Source organism: Aulonocara sp. 'chitande type north' Nkhata Bay, linkage group LG14, assembly GCF_057382095.1.
Source record: "Aulonocara sp. 'chitande type north' Nkhata Bay isolate Kocher_YH1m ecotype deep benthic linkage group LG14, A_spYH_male_GT1.1, whole genome shotgun sequence".
NCBI classification, from domain to species: domain Eukaryota; kingdom Metazoa; phylum Chordata; class Actinopteri; order Cichliformes; family Cichlidae; genus Aulonocara; species Aulonocara sp. 'chitande type north' Nkhata Bay.
Window position 1 is genome coordinate 17776724 of NC_141357.1, and position 16964 is coordinate 17793687.

Below are 16964 nucleotides of genomic sequence, written 5' to 3' on the forward strand. Positions count from 1 at the left end.
TGTTAAAATCACCCACAATAATTATTTTATCTGAGCTCAGAACTAAATTAGATATAAAGTCTGCGAAATCAGAGAGAAACTCTGTGTAAGGCCCAGGTGGACGATAGATGATAACAAGTAAGACTGGTTTCTGAGTTTCACAGCTGGGGTGGACGAGGCTAAGCATCAGGCTTTCAAATGAATTAAAAGTCTGTCTTGGTCTTTCATTAATTAATAGGCTGGTGTGAAAAATTGCTGCCACACCGCCCCCCCGGCCTGTGCTTTGAGATTTCTGGTAGTTAGAATGACTCGGGGGTGTTGATTCATTTAAACTAACATAATCATCCTGCTGCAACCAGGTTTCTGTAAGGCAGAGCAAATCAATTTGTTGATCAATTATTAAGTCATGTACTAACAGAGACTTGGAGGAGAGAGACCTAATATTTAATAATCCACATTTCACTGGTTTACTCTTTGGTTCAGATGTGGATACTTTATTGTTCTTTCTTTGTAATTGTTTATGTTTAAGTTGTTTGTTGCTGGTTTTTAGTTTGTTTTTTGTCTGTTTGGGAGCTGACACAGTCTCAATGGAGATGGATTTTTAAGGGGGTAGCAGGAGGAGAGAAGCTGCAGAGAGGCGTGTAAGACTGCAACTCTGCTTCCTGGTCCCAACTCTGGATAGTCATATTTTGGGGGGTTTAATAAATTTGTCCATATTTCTAGAAATGAGAGCTGCTCCATCCAAAGTGGGATGGATGCCGTCTCTCCTAACAAGAACAGGTTTCCTCCAGAAGGTTTGCCAATTATCTATGAAGCCCACCACTCAGACAGCCAGCAATTTAAGGAGAACATGTGGCTAAACATGTCACTCCTGGTCTGATTGGGGAGGGGACCAGAGAATAATTAATTAAACGTGTTATTAAAAGAGGCTGACAGTATTACATAAGTCACAGAACTGAATAAAATTCTGTTCAACAGGGAACCTATTTTTGTGTCTTTGTCCTTCTCAACTTTATGAAGAACAAGTCTTACAGACAACAGAGGGTTGAGGCCTTAGAATATGAGAACCAACACATGAGCGTGAGATTAATTTTTTCGTAAATAGAAAGCATAATTAAATTATTTATGTATATCAAAGAACGAGGCAAAGGTAACTTCTCTATTTGTAAGTCTTTTATCGGTCTTAGATGTTTTACCTCAAATACACACGTGCAAAGGTTTGTCTCATGATTGTCATGTTGTCATTATCAACATTAAGAATATGTAGAGATTTAAGTTTTTATCACATTATTAAATTAGCACAGAATTGTGTATCAGACAATATAAGAAAAAGCCCCAAACTCCACTCACAGGTAGAGTGATCACCATCATGACTTCCATGCATCGATCTAAAAATAACAGCATCAAGCCCTAACTGTATGGTTAATCAAAAAGGAAAGCTTTAAGCCTAATCTTAAAATTAGAGAAGGAGTCTGTCTCCTTAATCCAAGCTGGGATCTGGTTCCACAGAAGAGGGGCCTGGAAGCTAAAGGTTCTGCCTCCCATTTTACTTTTAAATACTCTAGGAACCACAAGTAAGCCTGCAGTCTGAGAGCAAAATGCTCTAATGGGGTGATATGGTACTATAAGATCATTAGGATAAGATGGGGTCTGGTTATTCGAGACCCTTGGATGTGATGAGAAGGATTTTTAATTTCATTCAGGATTTAACAGGGAGCCAATGAAGAGAAGCCAATATAGGAGAAATATGCTCTCTCTTTCTAGTTCCTGTTAATAATCTTGTCACAGCATTTTGGATCAACTTTTCAGGTAGGTTTCAGGCTTCCTGATAATAACAAATTACAGTAGCCCAAACGAGATGTAATGAATGAAGTAATAAGTATGTCAACTAGTTTTTTATTGTCACTATTTAATATTTATTTGATGCCCCCTACAGTTTATTTAAGGTGTCCTGTGTTAAATGGCTCCTGGTGGCGCCTCCTGGTCTTTGGATGACATCTGGGCTCCTCAGGTCTGAGGAGCTGAACAATCTGGCTTCTCAGTGCAAACACGCCCTACTGCTATTCTTTGTTTTAATATTTGTGTTAGTTCGGGAGGTAGAGTCCTTTTATTATTAAATCAAAGTCCTGCTTTACTAGTCTCCTATACAGTGCTTTCCAGTATTCTTTTGAAAGAGATTTAGACACAGCGTTTTTTGTCTTTTGTTGTCAGAAAGCATTATTCAGCTGTGCAACCATTGCTATCTTTTAGGCATACTGTGCAAGGTCAAAGGAGCTTGGAAAGAAGAAGTCCAGACGGTTTTCTTTCCAAGCTTCTTACCTGGACGTGACCTGGATGACTGAGAACCTTCACAGAGCTACTGTGCAAGCTACAGTTGTGAAGCTGTCCTTTGGTGACATCTGTAGGCAACACTGAGGAGGTGCAAACTAGTGTTTTCCACTAATTCAATCAGAGAAATTATGTCTAAGTCGGTTTGTTTGGGGCCAAAAACCTTAATGTTGTGTTTGTGTTATTACACTCTTACTTTTAATATTGACAAAGTATTTAATATTGTTACTCTGACAATTACATTAACAAAGTTACATTATCATAGTTATGTTAACATAAGAAGTTGTAATACTATTTGCATTATTTACATTATATCCACAATGTTTTAAATTATAAAGGAAAATAGAAATACAAAGTCAGATCAAATCATTGTCATTTTCTAAATGAAAATAACACACACATATATATTAATTTATCATTCATCTATATGAAGTATACATTAAAAATGCACTTCCACAGCTAAGGTTTAAAAGTTATTTGTTCAGCAGAAAGTTCTTTTTAAAATGATGTCAATGATGATCAATGATGTCACCATGAATAAACAAACTATATTAACCGACAGCTGGCTGACTAAATCCCCTATCTGAGAAAAAAAGGAAGGAATGCATTTCACGTTGGCTGTGCTGCAATATTTACACAATCTATAAACAAGAACTGATCAACTGTCACACAGCATCTGTGCAAGTGTCTCCACTGTGTGTAGATGTGTACATAGGAGTGTTACAAAAGTGTTTTAGACACAGCGTTTATTTGTTGTCAGAAAGCATTATTCAGCTGTGCAACCATTGCTATCTTTTAGGGATAGTGTGCAAGGTCTGAAGAACTTCTCAGATGAGAGATGAAACATCTTCAAGCAATTTCAAAAAGTCCAGACGGTTTTCTTTCCAAGCTTCTTACCTGGACGTGACCTGGATGACTGAGAACCTTCACAGAGCTACTGTGCAAGCTACAGTTGTGAAGCTGTCCTTTGGTGACATCTGTAGGCAACACTGAGGAGGTGCAAACTAGTGTGTTTTCCACTAATTCAATCAGAGAAATTATGTCTAAGTCGGTTTGTTTGGGGCCAAAAACCTTAATGTTGTGTTTGTGTTATTACACTCTTACTTTTAATATTGACAAAGTATTTAATATTGTTACTCTGACAATTACATTAACAAAGTTACATTATCATAGTTATGTTAACATAAGAAGTTGTAATACTATTTGCATTATTTACATTATAATTGAAAACATTGTGGATATAAAGGAAAATAGAAATACAAATTCAGATCAAATCATTGTCATTTTCTAAATGAAAATAACACACACATATATATTAATTTATCATTCATCTATATGAAGTATACATTAAAAATGCACTTCCACCGCTAAGGTTTAAAAATTACTTGTTCAGCATAAAGTTCTTTTTAAAATCTGATTATTTCAATGATGTCACCATGAATAAACTATATTAACCGACAGCTGGCTGACTAAATCCCCTATCTGAGAAAAAAAAGGAAGGAATGCATTTCACGTTGGCTGTGCTGCAATATTTACACAATCTATAAACAAGAACTGATCAACTGTCACACAGCATCTGTGCAAGTGTCTCCACTGTGTGTAGATGTGTACATAGGAGTGTTACAAAAGATCACACCAAGGAAGCAACTAAAAGGTATGATAGAAACAACACATAATTTCTTATCAACATCTTTATTTGAAGTTTTTCAAAATCATATAAAGTATGAAAAACAATAGTGTCAGAAGATGACACTGAATGCCCATTTCATACATGAGGTGTCCAATATTTAACAATGAAAATCAAGCATAAACAGACCAACCGTTCTGAATGACTGCAGACTTTCTCTTTCTTTTTCTTTTTTTGCTCAGTTCAGATATTACAAACAACTTTTCTTCAAACTTCATGTGTAGCTAGGTTGGCTAAGCATTTGACCTTGACCTTCACTGTTAGTACCCAAGGTCATAGTTGACCCAGAAAAATTATAGTATATATTGTTTCAAGGTCAAAGATCAGGGATCAGTGTGTTGTTATAAAAGCAGGCTGATGTAGCATTTTTTAATAAAACCAGCCCAGCACCAGCGTGACGCAACAGAAACGACATAAATTACTAAAGTTTTCGTATGACCACTTTCTTTCTGTGGGGATTTGTGCTCTCTGAAGCTCTTGTTCAATTCACTTCAATTCAGTTCAGTTGAAATAAATTCAGTTTAACCTATATAATACCAAAACAGAACAACGGCTGCTTCAGGGTACTTAAACTAAAACATACAATGAACATTTAACAGTATTTCTAAAGAACACAGCACAGCACTGGAAAACACTAGATGTCTTTCTGAAGTGATGTAATCAAATTTAAAGAAGTGCTTCCTCCTTTGTTATGCTCTTCAGTGGGATGTGCGAACAAAATACAAAGCAGCCACCTAAACTTTGCTCCCACAGAGGTTGATCTGGTTGGTTATAGTGGTACATGCTCACTGCAAATTGTTTGTTACTCTACTAAAACAAAAGCCCTCCATGACGCTTGGACATTCTACTATTCATCACACATTCATGGAGTTCCACAGGGGTCTGTGCTTGTATCAGTAATTTTTACATTATACATGCTTATACATCGTTAGTCAATTTAAATAAAAATGTAGCACTGATTTCTTTCATCTACACAGTATCTCTTAAATGGAAACTTTCCTATATAGGAGTGATGCTGAAAATATAGCTAATGCTTGCATTTTTTGTAGGCTGGACTATTAATCCAAAGTAAGTAAATAAATGGCAGATAGAAATGAGTCCTGCATTTCATGTATGCGCAGGACTGGAATTTTTGGCCGTTTTAGTGAGGGCACACAACTCTGTGAAAACAACTGAAAACGATAGTGTGGACATGGAGCATTTTCAAACGAAAATGCCATTTTTAAATTTATCCGGGCTAGTGTGGACGTAGCATAAAGCACCTTGAGGTGACTGTTATTGTGAAGTGGGGTTACATAAATAACTCTAAATTGAACTGAATAGTGTTAAAAGAAAAAAAAAGTCACAGCCATGAAAGTAAACAGATAAAAGTTCAGTAAACTTGGTTTATGTTCTTCATAATAATGCTAAAATATTTTATGGCTAAACTTGTGAAATGAGGTTAGGACATGACCTTTGAACACTTAATAGTTGATATGTTACACTATTTTGATTGTCCTTTTCCATTTTGTTCTTCATATCTTTCATGGCACAGTTTCTGCAGATCAGAGACCTGTTGTAACAAATAGTAAAGAAGCGTAAATTAACCACAGATCACACCAGAAATGCATTTTTCTAGTCATAAATGAACATATATCCTTAACTAGAAATCAAAATCCACACAAACACACATGCACGCGCAACAATACAGTCTTTAAAGACAAATGAGAGCAGAAACATACCCCTCTGACAGCCCATTACTGCATTTCCTGGACGTTTTCACCTTTCTTCACTTTTTCCTGACTGAAATTTGTAAAAACTGTATTACTTCAATAGTTAGATAATAATGAATGATGTAGGATCTTTTTATTAACAACAAGTAATAAACCACAATGAACCACAATGAAAACACCAATGAAAACACCAATGAAAACACCTCACTACAAATGAAACTGGGAACTTGTAATAAAGTGATTATCAGTGTTGTAGGGCTCAGCATGACTCCTGGAAATGTTTAAGGTTAAGCATGTTTTATGTCCTGTGAGGACCATAATAGCTTTTAATTAACCCCAAAACACAAGCTTATGTCTTGATTTTAAATAGCATATGTTATTGGACTCAATTATTAAATCAATCAAACTATTCAAATTATATATCACATTAAATATATGTATTTTAAAAAAATCTAATGTGAAGTTATCCTAGCTCATTATTCTCTATACACACATACTGTGGTCCTTTCAATATGGAAAAAAACCTAAGAAATGTCTACATCTGTACTCGTGTGTTGCTTTTCATACTTTAAGACTTCAAACTTCTGGTCTTTGTAAGACTTCTTCCCCGTAGTTAAATAAAGGAGGACAATGTCGCAAAAGAAGGTTCCCTGTTGAAAAGAATTTTATTCAATTCTGTGATATATATGTAAAAAAATGCTGTTCAATTCATTTAATATCATGTTGATTTAATTATTAATGATACTCACAGCTCCCATCACAGCCAGTCCTGAACCAATATTGACAACCAAGGGGACTATGGCAAACTTTCCAGCCTGTGGAGGAGATCAGAAACCCAAGAGATGTTTTTAAATAGGAGTTTATTACAATTTATTTTTGTTCAAAGAGCAAAGACTGCAGTGCTCTTTTCAAATCATTCCTTTTTTCTTTTCTTTTTTTTTCACCAGTCCCGTTTGGTTCTTTTGCCATCAGAATTATTGTCTAAAGGCAAAGAAAGAGGACAACCCACCTGACCCCACCACAGAGAAAACTGCACCCACCCCGTCATCCACTCATCTTCCAGACTACACAAGACAATAGACACCCAGGCTGAGTTCTTCTCCTGTATCTCCTGTATCTCCCCCATCTGCAGAGTGAGTTCCTGGAGAGAGGAGACCTCCTGCAAGATATAACAGCCTCCCCCACCAGTTGAAGAGCCCCTCAGGTGGCTCGATGTACTGGCGGCACCCTGCGCCAGGGCTGAGCCCCCATACACCCATACACCCACCCACAACCCCGGCGACATACCAACCAGGACCCAAGGCCCAGCCAGGGCCCCAGCCCGGAGACGGAGCACCCTCAGACCAAACTATAACCCCCCACCCCCACTAGGTGATGGAGCTGATCAAAGGAGCCCAGAGCAATTGATTTGATGTGGTGGCAGAGGCTGTATCTATTAGATAATTTCTATATTGGTTAGAATTTTCCCGTTCATGAGGACTGTTTTCTTGGCAATGCATAGGGCAGTGAAAAAAGTTAAGTTAACTGATAAATCCACTTCCCATTTTGCAATAGGAAGTGATATTGATTCATCTGTTTTAGAAAGCATTCTGTATATTTTGGAGAGTAATTTTGGGGTTTTACGAGTAAGAAATTGTACCACACTCGATGGTGTTTGTAGTTCAACTTGACAGGGTTTAAATTTCTTTTTTTTTACTATGGATTTAATTTGTTGATATTCTAAAAATCTTTTCTTGCAAATTCTTGCAAAAGAGTTTATCAATGCAATCACCCCAGAGAGATTGGTTTGTGAGTTTTGGAGAAAAAGTAACACATCATCCGCATAAAGTCTGATTTTATGTTCCACGTTCTTGCAGTTTATGCCCTTAATTACTGTATTCTGTCTAATTGTCAAATCATTCCTAATAACCCCTCTCCTAAGAAGAGAGGATACTACTACTACTAATAATAATGGTATTTTTGCATTGGTGTTATATGTATTGGCTTTATTACATAAATTATCTTATTGTAATGCATTGGCACAGTTTGTGCATTCATTCTGTCACTGATGCATTGTACATACCTTCCCATATACCAGGATATGAAATCGTATGCCATAAACTTTGTATAGAGATCGATAGCTTTCACCAGCAGCATTTTTAAAGTATCTTGCATGTCTGTTAGAGAAGAAAACAAAAATATAAAAAATAAAATAAAGATAAACATAAATAACCTTTAGGTAATTTAGAATGGTTATGGTTCTTTATTCCTTTCATAAGTTGTAAAGATGATTACATGTCTGTGCACCATGCCAACAAAGATGCTCTGCAGTGAGCCTCACCTGAAGTTAAATCCTGTTGCGATGCTCTTGTTGGAGACAGTGGCATCCAGGCGAGTGAACTGGTACTCTGGATTACAGTGAGAGGTGCCTTTGTCAAGGTCACAGTCCCACTGTATCACAATGCCAATAGCGCCACCCTAACAAAACAGCCAAAACATGCTTATTCTAAGATTTTTATTTTTATACATGTATTCAAATTTGGATACTTGTATGCATTCCATTAGTGGTGTTTTACCTGCGTTCATTCACAGCTGTATAGAAAACATTTGTTAAACATTAGCTACATCCTGCTAGTACCAGATCAGACCCCTTTAATCCTTCAGAACACGAAGAACTAATTCTTCATGGCACTGAACATTCCACAGAGAACAGTCCACATGACATGACAGAACCACACAGCTGCACATCAAGGGGATTAATTTCCCATTTCACCACATTCCACAGGTTCTCTGTTAGCTCTTGTGACTGGAGGCCATTATAGTTAAGTGAGCTCATTGCCATGTTCAAAAACAGTTTGAGATCAGGTTTTGTCAGAGTTTTGTGACATGGTGCGTTATCCTGCTGGAAGAAGCTGTCAGAAAATGGGTACACTGTGGCTATCAAGGAATAGAACTACAGAAAGTAATCTTGATCATGTCTTAATTCCTAAATGGATTGACTTGGTGCATTGTAATTGGCTGATTAGATATTCCACTTAATGATCCCAAATCATTAAGTGGAATGATTTGGGACAGTTGAACAGTTGTACCTAATGAAGTAGGAAACATGAGAAACTTTGTTCAGTGGGACATGTTTCGGTTGTCTCACAATTTCTCCCAAGAACAATGAGCAAAGGTCATGACTAATAACAGTAACTAAAAAAAACCTTTAAGTCATGGATTCAGTCATCATAATTATTTTGGGGTATAAACTCTATGTGTGTTAGAAAGTAACATTTGAGGTTATATCACATTAACACAATCTTGAGAAAATACAATGTAATACTAACAAGTGTGGCCATGTCTTGGAAGTTGTATCCAGCTCTTCTCGTAATGTCTCCCAGGCGAAAGATGGGGCAGTAGGGGTATTGCTTCTCATCATATCTGCATTTCTTCAAGTAGGATTGATCAGTTGTTTTGAGGATGTTGGACCTCAGAGTTAAGAAAAACACATATTTATGGATGTGAACTGCTTATTGCACACAGCAATATCCAGCTAGTCAGCAAGTACAAGGAGATATTGTTGTAAATGTTAAAGAGGACTTACTTTGAAAATGAGAATTTAGGAAACTGGATGAAATTCTTGATGTAGATGGTGAAGTTTTTAGCATTTTTGAGCAAAGGCTTTCTGTGAAAACAAAATGTTAAGTAAATATACATTTTTGTGAATAAATGTATAAGACAACAATAAAAACAAATCAAAGTCAAACCTTCCTGTAGCAGATAGAGAGGGATTGTGATTGAATTGCTGAGTGGGAAATGAACCCATCTATGACCCAGTGCTGTTTAATGTGAGCTGATACAATACTATTATAAGACTGGGTCATGAAGCTGAGTGTCTCAGTGTAGGACATCCTTAGTTTAGATTTAGTGCCAAACCTGTTGTGCTGACCCGATAAATGACAACTACACGTGATTTGCCTGAATGTTTGTGCATGTTAGTGCAGAGAGAAAGGAGGATTGGTCATTTCAAATTTGTCCTCACTGTGGTTTGATGTTTTTTTCAGTTGGACACCAGCCAAATATTTCACAGGTCCCATTGGACTTTTCATTGTTTCTTATGCATTTGCCGCTCATGACTCCTTTAGACAACAGACAACAAAAAAAAACTGTTTAAAAACATCTAGATGATCATGTGAAAAGAGTTTCTGATTCAGACATGTTTCACAATACTGATTTAATATCAGGATGTTTCTTTCTCACCATGACCAGACTCCACCATCTTTCCCTTTTTACAGTCCTCGTCAACACTACAGTGGCCATTAAGCACTTTGTGGCTCTGAGAACAAAAAAAGGACAGAGGCAATGTAAAAAACAAAACAAAAAACACAACACAGAACCAAGTGTGATATAGTATATCGAACTAAATGATAAATACAGTGGGGCAAAAAAGTATTTAGTCAAATCAAATCAAATCACTTTTATTGTCACATCACATGTGCAGGTACATTGGTACAGCACATGTGAGTGAAATTCTTGTGTGCGAGCTTCACAAGCAACAGAGTTGTGCAAAATACAATAATGTAAACAAGCAAAATACAAGAATGGCTACATCTGAAACTAATAAATATATGTACAATATATAATAGTGTATGCATTTCTGGATGTGTATACTAAATATTTTTCTACGTGTGTGTGTGTGTGTGTGTGTGTGTGTGTGTGTGTGTGTGTGTACACATATTTTACAATTTAAATAGAGTAAACAATAAATAAAATATATAAAATAAAATATACAGAGTTGAGACATGTGCAAAACAGTGGCGTTACTGTACAGTGTGTAGTGCATAATGTTAAAGTTCCAGTAGTGAAGCTGAGGTGTCTATGACGTGTTCAGCAGTCTGATGGCCTGATGGAAAAAGCTGTCTCTCAGTCTGCTGGTACGGGACCGGATGCTGCAGAACCTCCTTCCTGATGGAAGTAGTCTGAACAGTTTATGGCTGGGGTGACTGGAGTCCTTGATGATCCTCCCCGCTTTCCTCAGGCACCGCTTCCTGTAGATGTCTTGGAGGGAGGGAAGCTCACCTCCAATTATCCGTTCAGAGCACCGCACTACTCGCTGGAGAGCTTTGCGGTTGTAGGCGGTGCTGTTGCCATACCAGGTGGTGATGCATCCAGTGAGGATGCTCTCAATGGCACAGTGATAGAAGGTCCTGAGGATGCGGGGGCTCATGCCGAATCTTTTCAGTCTCCTGAGAAAGAAGAGGCGCTGCTGCGCCTTCTTCACTGTTTTGTTTGTGTGTACTGACCACGTAAGATCCTCAGCCAGCTGTACACCAAGGAACCGGAAGCTGCTCACTCTCTCCACAGCAGCGCCGTTGATGGTGATGGGGGTGTGTACTTCTCTGCACCTCCGGAAGTCCACTATCAACTCCTTGTCAGCCATGAATCCACATGGTAGGTTTTGTAAAGAATTTATTCGTAAATCAGGGTGGAAAATAAGTATTTGGTCACCTCAAACAAGGAAAATCTCTGGCCCTCACAGACCTGTAACGTCTTCTGTAAGAAGCTTTTCTGTCCCCCACTCGTTACCTGTATGAATGGCACCTGTCTGAACTCATCATCTGTATAAAAGACACCTGTCCACAGCCTCAAACAGTCAGACTCCAAACTCCGCCATGGCCAAGACCAAAGAGCTTTCGAAGGACACCAGGAAAAGTATTGTAGACCTGCACCAGACTGGGAAGAGTGAATCTACAATAGGCAAGCAGCTTGGTGTGAAAAAATCAACTGTGGGAGCAATCAGCAGAAAATGGAAGACATACAAGACCACTGATAATCTCCCTCGATCTGGGGCTCCACGCAAGATCTCATCCCGTGGGGTCAAAATGATCATGAGAACGGTGAGCAAAGATCCCAGAACCACACGGGGGGACCTGGTGAATGACCTGCAGAGAGCTGGGACCAAAGTAACAAAGGTCACCATCAGTAACACACTACAACGGCAGGGAATCAAATCCCGCAGTGCCAGACGTGTTCCGCTGCTGAAGCCAGTGCATGTCCAGGCCCGTCTGAAGTTTGCCAGAGAGCACATGGATGATACAGCAGAGGATTGGGAGAATGTCATGTGGTCAGATGAAACCAAAGTAGAACTTTTTGGTATAAACTCAACTCGTCGTGTTTGGAGGAAGAAGAATACTGAGTTGCATCCCAAGAACACCATACCTACTGTGAAGCATGGGGGTGGAAACATCATGCTATGGGGCTGTTTTTCTGCCAAGGGGACAGGACGACTGATCCGTGTTAAGGACAGAATGAATGGGGCCATGTATCGTGAGATTTTGAGCCAAAACCTCCTTCCATCAGTGAGAACTTTGAAGATGAAACGAGGCTGGGTCTTCCAACATGACAATGATCCAAAACACACCGCCCGGGCAACAAAGGAGTGGCTCCGTAAGAAGCATTTGAAAGTCCTGGAGTGGCCTAGCCAGTCTCCAGACCTCAACCCCATAGAAAATCTGTGGCGGGAGTTGAAAGTCCGTGTTGCTCGGCGACAGCCCCAAAACATCACTGCTCTCGAGAAGATCTGCATGGAGGAATGGGCCAAAATACCAGCTACTGTGTGTGCAAACCTGGTAAAGACCTATAGTAAACGTTTGACCTCTGTTATTGCCAACAAAGGTTACGTTACAAAGTATTGAGTTGTATTTTTGTTATTGACCAAATACTTATTTTCCACCCTAATTTACGAATAAATTCTTTACAAATCCTACCATGTGAATTCATGGATTTTTTTCACATTCTGTCTCTCACAGTTGAAGTGTACCTCTGGTGCAAATTACTGACCTCTGTCATCATTTTAGGTGGGGCAACTTGCACAATCGGTGGCTGACTAAATACTTTTTTGCCCCACTGTACATATGTAAATGTAAGTCAAAAATAAGGGATACAAAGTCAGAATTTACAAATATAACACAAAAAGTAAATTTCAGTATATTTAAAGCAGTCAGAACTTGTTAGCATCCAAGAATATCTTAATCTAAAATAGAAGATTTCTGTATTCTAGCAACATGGTGAATATGAAAGTTAAATGAAGCCAAGGGTGTTAAATGGATGCATGTCTGTGCTTTTTCTATTTTACTAGAACTCAACCGTTAAAAATGGCACATGCTGCATGATACCAAAAGGCTCCCCTGCAAGTGTCAGACCCTGCTCTCGGTTTCGGTCAATATTTATAAGAGCAAATTTTTATAGCTGTTTGTTTCTTCTTAGCTGATGGCTATCAGGCAGGCAACCCAGAGAGTCTTCTGGGTTTACATACTGTATATTGTGAGCTGAAAATAAATCATGAATACTGACACACATACACACTCATATGATGATGATGGAGGTGACAAAATGGGTTAAGAGGTGTGAGGAAAACACTTCTCTGCTACCGTGCAAACAATATGTTACCATGCAGGAGAGGAATTACAGGTCAGCCACAAACCAATGTGTATGACTTTAAACACATCACGCTATTGTCAGGTGGGCCATGAAGCACTGGAGGAAGCCTCCCCAGTCTGTTATATTCACATGCAGAGTGATAAAGTAGTTTCATAAAATATCATTCTTCCACATTCTGGCACTTTATGGTGTTACCTATCTCATGTAATCACTTATTGAAAAAAAGTTTTTTCCTGTAAGTAACAGACAAAATGAAACAAATCCCCTAAATAAATAGTGGATACTCTCCTTAGAGTTAACATCATTTACTTGCAACACAGTATGACACACTCTATCTAACCTGTACTTGCAAGAGGAAACTGTCTGTGGTGTGGTGCATGCTAGAAAAATTGGGCTGGCAGGTGAAAGGTTAAAGTGAAAGTGAAATCAACAGGAGAGGCAATATTTCCGTTGTCAGTAAAACAAGGGAATGTTAGAAGAATTGTTTTATTTGATGGCAAATGAGTCTGTAGAATGACCAGCAATTAAAACTGAGACAACGACCTGATCATCACCGCTGCCATTCATCAAATCTAAAAACAATGAAAACACCTCTTAGTTAAAGTTAGAAATACCATCACTGTGGTCTATTATGCCCAGTCAGTGATTTAAAGTGAAAACAAAATGTTCTCACCTCAGCACAGTAACCCATCTTCTGGTTTGGTGTCTCTAAGAAGCTGGTTACAACAAACAGAACATCTTCACCCTGAATGACAAAAAGAAAATAACAGACAAAATGTCAAAGTCTCATCAGCAGTGCATGGCTTTAATCTAGTCTGAAATAATAAAAGTGTTCTCACCTGTGGGGGGATGACATACTCCTCAGGTCCCCACACAAGCAGACCAGATTCACTGGTGTTGGTCACCGCAGTTCCCTTCACTTTAGTTATGACAGAACTCTGGATGGCATCATCTATCTCCTGGTAGCCTTGCTTGACTATGAAAACCCACCTTTAAATCAAAGCAGAACTACCCAGTGTTCTCGCAGGTCTTTGGTAAAAGCTTTGGTGCAAACCTTATGCAGATATTTTATATGTTTTTGCCTTTTTCAACTGTCTTTTGTGACATACAGTATGCATTGAGGGGTGATACTGCTAGTCAGGTGTATCAAAGTGGTTGGCTTAGTGGGACTCTCTAACCTTGCAAGGCCTGGAATGAAGAGTTTGTTTTTTTGTTTACATTGTTATTATTATTAATTAATTAGTTCCATAAGTAAATTGCCCAAATGAACTGGCTGTGTGACTGAACTTTGATTTCAACATATTGTGGAGGCTCAGGGGTCCTTTCATCTCTTAAAAAGAACCAAAATGGTTTAGTCCACACTGCGATTTACATTGTTCGCATAGGCAGAATAAAATACTTTAGCATATTTAGCAGATTGGAGGTTATACTGAAAGCTTACAAATACTAACCTCAAGTAAAATTTGGGCTTATTGAATGAGGGACCAGTGGTTCTCAGAGGACGTGCTGTGAGACAATGAGAACGTTCGGAGGACTTTCCGAATGTTTCCTGACTCTGTGTTTGCAAGGGGCACTTTAAACCACGGCCAGCTACTGGCTCTGAGATTGTAGCTGTTCTCCAGGGCAATGAACTTGGTGTAGTTTAATTATCGCTTCTCACTTTCTGCTTTATTTTGATAGTTAATTGTCCCTTGTGCTTTTCATTTAGTTTTGCTTCGCCTTCTCACATCCTCCGTGATTTAGTTCAAATATCTACTTCCCCGATTGCCCTTCTGTGTTTATAGAAAATGCCATCTTCCTGTGTCATCTGTCCCATCAGTCTCCTGGTCCCAGTTTGTTCCCATGCCTCAGTTTAGTTTCTTCTCTTAGGGTTCTGTTTTGCCTTTTGGACTTTTTACAACAGCCAAATAAAGCAGATTGTTTTGTTGCTAAACCCCTGCCTGTGTTCTGTATTTACATCACACTCAAAACAGTCTCCCAAATCAGCAAACTGTGACAATATACAAGCAGTCTCAGCGACCCTCTTCCATGTTGACCCACATCTCTGACGAATGTTTTAAAGGAATAAGTTAGCCAGCGGCTGTACATGACAATCAGTGGGTATTGTTGGGGTGGCCAGTAATGAGCAGTTCATATGCCATGTTCAATGAAAATCAATGATAAAGGTTTTCCACAAAGTCTGCACAGTTTGAAACCTCCCCACATTTGCAATCCTCAAAAATGATTCCTAATAATACTTTTTAGTTGCCACTAAACGATCTCACCTTGTGTCACATCATTTGGAGAAGGACCTGCTGTTTCATTGTGTTCAGCTGTCCTCATTAACACTGTGTCACATCTGATATTAACAGCAGCTCATAGCCAAATGATTTCTTAGTCACATTTGTGTGCTTTTCATATTCTTCTTTATTTGAGGTAAGACCACAGTAACAGTGTGCATTAGCAGTAACCTAATATCTTAGCTGTGAAATTGGTCTAACCCATTTTTCTAATTTTGCTAAGGGATAAAAGCAACATCAAAGCCTCCACTATTAATATAAACAAAGTTTGGATTAAAGCCCCCCCCCCCCCCCCCCCCCATGAATGAGTGGGTAGCCCCCCTTTTCCTCCCACTATAACAGGGACTCTCTGATCTTTGTGCTGATAACATTAAAGGAATCCTAACAGATCGTGGTTCAAACACTGCACGTCATAAACCTAATATAATCTGACGCATTTTCACACACCAAAACATTTAAACTCAGTTATAAAGATAAGTGTTGTGTAAAAATTGTTTTGTGCAGACTTATATGCACAGTTCTCTACATTCTACCCACATGACACCTAAAGATTACTGTATGCGGTTTTCGGCTGTCATCGGTAAGCCAGGAATAGACCCCTTGTGTTCCGTTTCCGCCTGTTGTGTCCCAGGTAACACTTTTGAATTGTGTCGGGTAAAGCGAGACGCTGAACCGCATGCCACAAGTGCGCATAGGTTCGGGCAAAAACAAAAAACAAAACAGCGAAAGAGAAACGTTCATGCGGTATTTGCTCAAACGCACAGGTCAAAATTCTGACATTTTAAGCATTTTATTTTTAATTTTGCTTACTTCTTTAAAGTATAAAATAAGCGTGTAACGTGCGAATAGTCTACTATTCAATACAATAAATGAACCGCTCATTCAAAAATTAATATTTTTTGTTTGTTTGTTTTATTCTGTTTACCAAACGATATGCTACAGACAAAGCCCAAATGTTATTATATTTGTTCAGTGACTTATTTTAAGTTAACCCGTTAAGTAATAACATGTACAGTGCAGGAAATTATACGTGGCAATAATGCACTTACCCTATTATGTAACCAATGACAGATAACTGAAAAAGTCTGTGCAACACTCCGACTGCCTTATTTTTTGTATCAATGTATTTTTCTGTTTTGTAGTTCAGTAAGGAGTTGATCGCGGCCGTGGCCATCACGCAGCTCTTAGTCTGCAGTTTGATGTCAGTGTTAAAACGAAACTTGATTGTAATGGAAAGATTCGATGCGAGCTCTTACAGCAAACACCGCGTGGGAGGCGAAAACACACCTCATTGCACAACCACCGCCAAGCGTACATTAGCCACAATATGTATTTAGGTATTACTGTTGGACTTCCCTAGTATCAAAGGCAAGGCAGAATGGAAAAGGTAAAAGAACATCAACACGCAACAATTAACTGTAAAAACAAATTAAGCAAGGAAAAACAGGAAAGGGTCTCCTATAAAATGCCTGATTAAAATCTGTATTCATTGTTACGTTTGTTAATCCAGTTACTTGTTTTTAAACTGCATGATTTGTTATTTTTTAAAATTTACTTATTTATTTTAATCCAATTCCA

General features: G+C 38.5%; 1 protein-coding gene across 1 annotated transcript; it reads right to left on the reverse strand.

Moving 5' to 3' along the window:
- Nucleotides 1-4075: 4075 nt before the first annotated feature.
- LOC147314390 (P2X purinoceptor 5-like) lies at nucleotides 4076-16560 on the reverse strand. Its single transcript, XM_086260379.1, has 13 exons — nucleotides 16436-16560; nucleotides 13947-14097; nucleotides 13781-13852; nucleotides 9928-10003; nucleotides 9710-9806; nucleotides 9272-9352; nucleotides 9015-9156; nucleotides 8027-8163; nucleotides 7769-7862; nucleotides 6456-6521; nucleotides 6274-6356; nucleotides 5716-5776; nucleotides 4076-5546 (listed from the first exon to the last, which is right to left on the reverse strand). The coding sequence occupies exons 1-12, from the start codon at nucleotides 16558-16560 to the stop codon at nucleotides 5731-5733; spliced, it is 1170 nt and encodes a 389-aa protein (XP_086116505.1). The 3' UTR covers nucleotides 4076-5546; nucleotides 5716-5730.
- Between the last annotated feature and the right edge of the window lie 404 nt (nucleotides 16561-16964).